General features: G+C 39.8%; 1 protein-coding gene across 1 annotated transcript; it reads left to right on the top strand.

Moving 5' to 3' along the window:
- Positions 1-1,793: 1,793 nt before the first annotated feature.
- Positions 1,794-5,498, top strand: cplx2a (complexin 2a). The gene is made up of 3 exons (XM_070926227.1): positions 1,794-1,815; positions 3,239-3,417; positions 5,307-5,498. The coding sequence occupies exons 1-3, from the start codon at positions 1,794-1,796 to the stop codon at positions 5,496-5,498; spliced, it is 393 nt and encodes a 130-aa protein (XP_070782328.1).
- Positions 5,499-8,758: the final 3,260 nt, after the last annotated feature.

Here is an 8,758-nt window from a genome sequence, read left to right as displayed (position 1 = left end):
TGGCTGTGTATTACAAACTATGGATGTACAGTTTTTAACAATGGATCAAACAACCAACCTCATTCAGATGAAAGCTGCTTACCCAGTACATATGGTACAATAATACTGTTAGTTATCTGTCTGCGTAGATAGATAACTTTGATCAAATTGCATCATTTTAAACCATATTTACATAAAGAAGTAACATCACCCTTCTATAATAAGCCAAGTTTCCATCCAAATGTAGCTCAAATTTTAACAGTCGGCAACATAAAATGCGAATGAATGCATGTTTCCATCTACTACCATTATGCGAATATTAGGAGTTGGTGCATCGAGACAAACAGCTAATTCTCCAGTCGGGTTCCATTAAACCATTGCAGAAGAGGAGGGTGCAACGGGGCGACATGATTAAAAGAGCATCAGTCAAACCTCAAAAAACAATTAAGAAAACGTATTGGAAATACCGCATTTATGTTTGTGTCATGTATTCATTTGAGGAACGTTGCAGTCTCCTCATGGCTCCACACAGATCTGATGTGTTAGTCTGCTGCTATTTTTAGTCCCTCCAGTGGAGCGGAAGCTTCAATGGACATCTAAGTCACATGCTTCATGGACATCATGATTAATTTGCGGAGTCTGTTTCTGTGGAATTTTGCTTTTATTGAACAGACAACTTTTCTACCTCAGACTGGGATAAAAACGATGTTACAATATAACCAGATGGCCACACAAGAGCCACAGACTTTGAACAAGAAACCGCATTAGTTTTCCTGCTAAAGTCTTGAACACACAACAAAGTTTGTTTACTTTGTCTCTCGTCCTCCTGCTGGAGCTCAGCCTGTCAGCTGCTGTCAAACACAGACACCGACCCGCCCCCTCAGCCGGCTGAGACAAAAAAGAGTATTTCTGATATTTCACAAAAGATGTGATTTTGTGATCTGCTCTTCTTCAGATCTCAATACAATTAAATTCAGCTTTAAACACCTACTTTGCCCATTTAACTACATTGATACGATTTATTGTTTGATTTGAAAAGATGTTTCATACAGTGCTGCATAATCACCAGTGTATATAAAAATACATATATATGTACCGAAAAAGAGCTCAGAAATTGAGAACTTGTAATTATATAAATCTCATTCTCGTTTTATAGACTGCAGTTTTCCAGACGTTCCTTCATTGCTCTTGCTCTCATCCCTTCCCACTCCATCCTTTCCTCTCCTCTGTCTCTCCTGTCTTTTATCTCTCCTCTTTTTGCTGCAGTTGTTTTTTTTTGTTTTCATGCTGATGAGTCAAAATACTAACGATACCGGGAACAGGTCTGTCCTTTCTTTCTTGCTTACTCTCCTCAGATGCCCCTTGTCTGCCCCCACCCCGACATCACTTTCATCCTTTCATCCTTTCCTTTACACCTAAATTTCCTCGTCGCTCCCTCCATCTTTTCAGCTGACACACTCTCTCCGTCTCTCTGGTCCCACAGAAACTGCTGGGTAATCCCACTAACTGGAACAGCTCAGTTAATTGGACTCAATAGTTTCTGTCAGATTCTCTCCCTCTCCTTGTGCTGTCTTTGTTTTCATAAATATGTCTTGTGTTGCCACAATATTCTGCAGTATACTCTGCAGAATATTGTGACTCTCAAGCCCCCCCCCCACTACTTATCTCCTCCTGCCTTTGCCCAAACCCTTCAGACCACTGGCTTTTCTCTTCATCTTTGATGCTTGGTGACAGGTTTCCCTCTTTTTCTCTTATTCCTGTTTGCAACACTCAGCATTTCTCTGCCTTGGCATCACGAGGCATTATTTCATGGGATGTATAACTCCTACAGGGACAGTAAGAAGGCTTGCGTAAGACATATTCCAGGGCTCTTGCCTTGTTGTGTAATAGGCAAAAGTCATACTCATACTATATACACATCTCTCTCACTCTCCTTTATCCCTTCGTCTTGGATCGTACTGATTATACAGCCCCAGTCAGTCTGCTTTTCTGTCTCAGTGTGAGAGGAGCGTCGCGAAAACAATACATATTGCCTCATCTGATCATTTAAAATGATACACCAACAGTTTGATGTGCCCGGATCAGCCAGTTAGGGAACCATCACGGTTTGTTTCAATGTCGTGACCTATGAATGAGTTTCTATTCTACAATAACACACAAACTACACATGGATGCAAGTGGATTGCTGAGTCAGCAGAATCATATTCCTGGCATTGTGGAGAGGTCTTTAAAACAGTAGTTAGGCCTTCATGTATAGTTGACAGAAAAATGTTTCAAGTTAAAGGAATTCATGGGGGAATGTGGACTCATGACATGTCAGTATTCCTCAGAGTGAGAAAGTCCTGGCTATCGCACTGGAAACCATTTGTTTTGCATGCATGAATGAAAAAAGCAGCAATTGGCCACAATTTTTCCAAACCATTCTGGTGTTAGGCAGGTAGCGGAGGAGACACTGGGCATGTATCCAGTGTGGAGTGTCTCCAATCAGCCCGTCAACAGAGCGGAGGCATCAACAAATGTTAAGTCAGATATTTGTATTTAACATCAAATTCAAATTGTATTTGGCACACACTTCAAGTGAGTGTGCAGTGAAATGCTTTGTTACCGTCTCCAGTAGATTGTGCAAAATGAAGTAGTTAAAAGGGAGCAGATGTAAAAAAAAAAACATTTACAATGAGTCTAACAAGAAGTATGAGGTCATTATAGATGTAAGGTAAGAGAACATTATAAAAGTGTAAGTATAATTATTTCCAAATCAAAATAGACAATTTTGAGAGTAATTAATATATAAAATACTGAGTGTATGCAATATATACAATGGCATATATAACGGTATCCCAGTATTACAGTTATTGTGTAGTGCAACCTGTCGTCAGTGACAGAGGTCAGTACTTATTTGACTCGTGTAGATACATCAGAAAAACAGCACGGGATGAATGTCAAATCGGGAATCCTGCCAATGCATCCAAATCCAAATGAATAAAAAAGATACGATGATGATTGTATTACAACACAATGAGGGACGCAATGAGGGTTTTATAAATATACAAAACTGAGAAGTTCACTAAGTGGACATATTAAGTAAAATAACAATGTATAAGAGTGATTTCAGCAGCCTGTCTTGTGTCTGACTTCAGTCTTTCTGGTTCTCTCTCTGCGTCTCACAGACTAATTTGATATGTTGACATCTCAGTCCTAGATGCCTGCTAGAGCTGTCATTGTGTCTCATGTATTTCTTTTTTTTGTCTCCCTTTCTCAGGAGGTCCTCCTGATGTGGGCAAGATGCTGGGTGGGGAGGAGAAGGAGGAGGACCCCGACGCAGCGAAGAAAGAGGAGGAGAGACAGGAGGCGCTGAGGCAGCAGGAGGAGGAGAGGAAGGCCAAATATGCCAAGATGGAGGCTGAGAGGGAAAGCATGAGACAAGGCATCAGGGACAAGGTATAATGACAACGGCAGACAGTATGCTGTCTAATAACCGACTGATGGAAGTGAAATAACTTGTGTTTAAACCAACACAGGGAATACATTTAAGATTCATTTAACAGTGGATGCTGACAGAAATGGAGAGAAAGAAAAGTAAAAGTAAAAATCAGTGCAGAATTGTGTCACATTGAAGTGATAATTTTGGATGATTTTGGATGCCGTCCTGCCTTTTGATGTTTAAGTAGCTTATAAAGGCTTCACATCTTGGCTGCATGACAGCAAAGCTCTTTTTATAACACACCTGTGTTTGACATTGTCTGTCATCGCACTATTTTTGTTTGCTTTTATGTTATTTTTAAGCAGGAAGCAGTAGATGAACAAAATGAGGAGCCATGAAGAATACATTTGAAGTTTTAGACAGAAATGAGTGGGGCAAAGAAATGCAAACTGCTATCCAAGACGACCTCTTTGCCGAAATTCTTGTTCAGTAAACTTTAGGTACAACTGTAACAACGTTGTTGGATATTAAATGTACAATATGATATTCATGAATTATGAAGCCATTGACCAGATTTGTACTTTTCCGCATGTTTATGCATTGTATCTCTATCTAAAATGCAACATTCAGTAATGACCTTTGCATTCTGAATCAGCATTAGTTTAATGTTTAATTCTCCACAAATGTCAGGCTGTGGGGCTGCGGTGATGGGAAAGGCTGCAGTGTAGCCTCTTCACTGCAGAGAAAGACAGGCAGTCTGTGGGTGGGGCAGGTCTGAGGGGAATACTGTGAATCAGTGGGATGAAAAGTGGCACTCCTCCCATGGCTCCTCACCTCCCCCATTCTTCTTAAGTTCTCCCAGAGGAGAACAAAGAGCGAGGAACATCTCCCAAAGTACTCGTTACCAAAAGGTTTCTGTCAGCTTCCTCCACAGCTTTATCCCGTTGTGCCAGATACTGCAGGAAATGTCCATATTATAGCTGAAGTCTGTAACTGTACACATGCTCAGACTAGACTATGACAGGTGACAGAACAAATGCTATGACATTTGACATTGTTACCAGAAATGCCACCTGACAAAGTGAAAACAGTTTCTCAATAACTAAGCATGAAGAGCATTTTGTATTTCCTAAACTCCCTCATGCAGGTTGTTTTCTCTCTCAGACTCTGCATGTGCTAATAAGGAATGATAATTTTTTTCAATGCAGGTTTGGTGGCAGTAGTTTTCAAAGCTGGTGTGATTTCTCTTGTGTGCCTTTGTCATACCGCAAATGTTTGACATGCACTGTCACAGAGTGAGCACTGAAAAGCAGAGCCCAAGACATCGGCTCTGTTTCTGTGTTTCATGTTCAGAGCTGAAAGACACAGACAGGAACAAGATGAAGAAAAATAGAAAGATGAAGGTTTAGCAGCTGTTCAAAACAGGGAAAGGCTCCGTGGGATGGGTGTAGTTCATTGTTCAATAGGATGGATGAGTAGCGGTGTATGTGCATTGTGTCTTATTCATGCTATATTGGAGATCATAATTACAAGTTTCCAACTTGTAATTAGCGTTCACTGGAAAACTGTGACTCTCCTGAAACTGGTTTACCAATAGGAGGACTAAAATGTGCTCCGGGCTCAAAAATGTTGCCCCCTGAATAACTTTCATTGGAAGCAGTGTTGGAAAACACACAGCTCTGACATATTATTGCCTTAAAGGTTGATATAACTAACGCCTGAGCATCTGTTTGCTCGTCCAGCAGATGGCATTAAGGTGGCCTTCAGAATCGATCTACAGAGTTTACAGATGATAACGTATCAAATAACAACTGACTCTAAAGAAGCTGTGTTACTGCGATGTAAAGTCATGTAATTATGGTGTTTTTCTTTACCTGCATTTCCTGTGCGTCTTTCTAACTCCCAGTATGGCTTGAAAAAGCGTGAGGAGGCCGAGGCCGAGGCAGCAGCTGCTGCGGAGGAGCCTGCTGAAGGCAGCTTGACCCGACCCAAGAAGGCCGTGCCGGCCGGCTGCGGCGACGAGGAGGAAGAGGAGAGCATCATGGACACAGTGATGAAATACCTGCCAGGCCCGCTGCAAGACATGCTGAAGAAGTAGGCTAGCTCGCTAGCTAATGCTAACGTGATCTTAGCTTAGTTCATTGGCTACATTCACAAGGTTGGCTTATATGTCCCCATGACAGGCGTGAACTTTGCTCTGTAGGTACAGGAGATGAAGTTGAATCCGGTGAGGTCTTTTTGGTGTTCGGACAAATCAAAGTTTTATGGCGGGGAAATGAGTCAGATGTGAACCAGCTGTGTGAATTGTAGCCATTAGACTAAGCTAGGTGAACGTTAGCTGTGTTACACTGATGAAGCTAACAGCGAGCAGAGGGGCTAAAAACACAAAGTTATATGGTCTGAACCTGGTCTGAGACATTTTAAACTCCTTTTTCTCTCCTCTGCGATGGCTGCTGAGCTCCCTCGCAGCACTAAAAAAATAATAATATCCCTGTTCACTCAATTTGTACATAAATAAATTAATACATTACAAGCCTCAATGTGGGCAAACAATCATAAAATATTATATTATACTAACTGTGTGTCTGTCTCTAAAATAAAAAAAATGTGATAACTTGATAAGCCATATTTTAAAAAGGAAACGTAAAGACTACTGTTGTGTGCTCCTAAAGCTACCGTTTTGTGTTAGACCATGTCTGAAATTTATGTCAAACTTTTTGCACACAGTGTTGCACATCCTCTGTCAGACCTGTTGTCTGTGTCCCCTACACACTATCACAGTGTAATAACATCCATGTAGTGTAGTGTTTAAAAATGTTTCTGTTCCCCTGTTCCGTGCGTCTCCTTCTTATGTCTTGCATGCCATTTGTCTGGACAAGTTTGTTGTGTAAAGCCACCCCCCCCCCTTTTATCCTCCTCTTTATCATGCAAAAAATATTAAGGCAATAACTCCTAAGTTTGAGTGTGTTTTCAATACCATGTCGATATAACCGTTAATAATATCAGTAATAATAATAAAAAAAAGATAGGTATGCATTCAGGAAATTTAATTTACAGGTTTGCAGGGTTTTTGTTTTTTGTTGTCATTGTTTTGATGAAGAATGACCGTGTAGCCCTTCATACAACAGCCAAAACCTTAAGCTTTCAGCCATAAAACCAGAACTTACAGTATATATACTATTACTATCAGGATCTACTACTAGGGAGAGAATACTGAATGAATCTGTGTGAATAAGTTAGACTAATGTGTTCATGATTTCTAAGCTATAATAAGCAGTATCAGTGGGATACACGTCTGGAGTTTGCATCATGTGAAGATTTGCGAGAAAGAGACCAACCTCCCTCAATACACACATGTATGCACACACACACACACACACACACACACACAGTGAAGTGAATACAGCAGTTTGGCTACCGATTTAGTTACACAGCAAAACCAGAAGTGTTTTGAAAGAACATGTGATGCTTGATTCAGTTCTACTTATTGTTGGTTTCGATGTGAGAATGAACCGCTGAGGGCGACGTGGTATATGCCATGAGCAATAAAGGATTATCATGTATGTTTCTGCCTGAGATTCAATAAAAACTTAAAACCTTGTTCACAGACATTAAACAAACGTGTCATCTTCTGTCCTCGGTGATGTGACGGCTTCAAAACAGAAGTGGAAAAGGCAGGTGAAAGATAGCCAGCATACTTCCTCCGTTATTATATATGTAAATTCAGGCCTATGTGAAAGGGAGTTTATCCATACGTCCAATTCCTTGAGTCTGTTATAGGCTTTTTTCAGAAGATATTTCTGCACATCACAGTAGAAAAAGCACAGGTGTGAATAATAAATTGTTTGATTTAGCACAGCTCTCTGCATACTGAAAAGCAAATTAACCTCCGAGGAGAACCAGAAGTCATCAAAAGTAAATGCAATTTAAGTTTTGATCACTGCATTTGCAGCTTTACTACACAACTAGCAGAAGTGCAGCACTGTTGTTGGTCTGAAGAGGGCAATATTGAGAGAATTGCACAGTCCAACTGAACAGACTTGGTGTATTTCTTCCATTTTGCCACAGAGTGTCACTGTCTCACTTTATGTGGGAGAACGCTGCCGTGTTCATATCCGAGGAAGATATCCAACCAAATGCAATGAAAGTTTAAGAACAAATACATTATTTTCAAGCTCTATTTATTTCATAAACAAAAATTCAACCAAAAAAAGGTGAACTACCTCACAAAACACAGAGTCAAGCACTAAAATATCATAAAACACTAGACAGAAGTAAAGAACAGGACACACAATGACTGCAGGAGTCCTCTTTTATCTTTAGCATTCAATTACTTATTGTTTTACAAATGTTTACATCCATAATTACCATTTGCTGAACAACGCCCACAGCACTGACGAGAAAGTAACAAAGCAGTGATATTAAATAACATTAATTGGGTTACCTAACCCTTAAACATGCTGTCATCTCTGAGTGTCAGTATCGGGTACAGTTGTTGACCTCAAGGAAACTTCAAGTCTGCAACTGGTAGTTTACCCATTTTCTTTATGCAGGAAATACAGACCCATTTCATCTGGAGCCATTAAAAAGTAACAAGAGTGCAGAATATTTTTGGTGATTTTTACTGGAGCTGTTTTATTTTCAGACAGCAACATATTAGCTCTACTTCCTGGTTAGATAGCGGCTAACCCTTCTTTTTCTTATTGTGCTGTTAACTTTTAAGTTAGAAGAAATCCCATTAAGTGCTGCAAAATAAACAGCAGTTTATCATTACCAAGACATAGTTGTGTAGTTAGAATTGGCAACAAGGACATAAACATGTACATGTTCACAGTCAGATCTTGATGAGAAGAACATTTCCATCAAGAACTCATAAAAGGGACCAATCCAGGATCAGAGAGCGATGGTGTATTTCAAATGTTCAGTGGGTGATTTAAGACCCGTCACAGCTAACAAGCATTTTGAAAGTGCAAATAGTCTGTTAACATTTGTTGAATTAAAATAAAATAAATCTGTAATCTGACAGCCATGAAGACATTAGAGGTTTCCTGTGTTTTTAAATCTGTGTCTACCATTCATTACTGAATTACTCCAAACCTGGATTGAGGCGTTAACGTGAAACCTGTAAATAAACAGTAAGTCAACAGTACCACCCATCTCATATTTAACCACACATTTTAGCTCCAGTAAATAAAAATAAACAAACACAAACAATCAACAAACCAGACCTGGTTTCAAAGTGTAACAGAAGTCCATTCAAATACTCGCAGTTACTTTGGGTTATTAGTGTCTGACTTACATAATGGGTTGTAGACAGTAAAGTCTATATAACAAGATAGTGTTGGTAGGATATTTTAC

The sequence above is a fragment of the Enoplosus armatus genome, chromosome 2, assembly GCF_043641665.1.
Source record: "Enoplosus armatus isolate fEnoArm2 chromosome 2, fEnoArm2.hap1, whole genome shotgun sequence".
NCBI classification, from domain to species: Eukaryota; Metazoa; Chordata; class Actinopteri; order Centrarchiformes; family Enoplosidae; genus Enoplosus; species Enoplosus armatus.
Note: the sequence above shows the minus strand (reverse complement) of the source record. Positions and strands in the feature narration are given on the sequence as shown.

Bases quoted from the DNA above. Each gene is read 5' to 3' on its own strand.
- cplx2a (XM_070926227.1), top strand. From the start codon at position 1,794: ATGTATAACTCCTACAGGGACA. The intron at 1,816-3,238 runs GTAAGAAGGCTT...TCCCTTTCTCAG, and splicing joins GTATAACTCCTACAGGGACA to GAGGTCCTCCTGATGTGGGC. The intron at 3,418-5,306 runs GTATAATGACAA...TCTAACTCCCAG, and splicing joins GACAAGGCATCAGGGACAAG to TATGGCTTGAAAAAGCGTGA.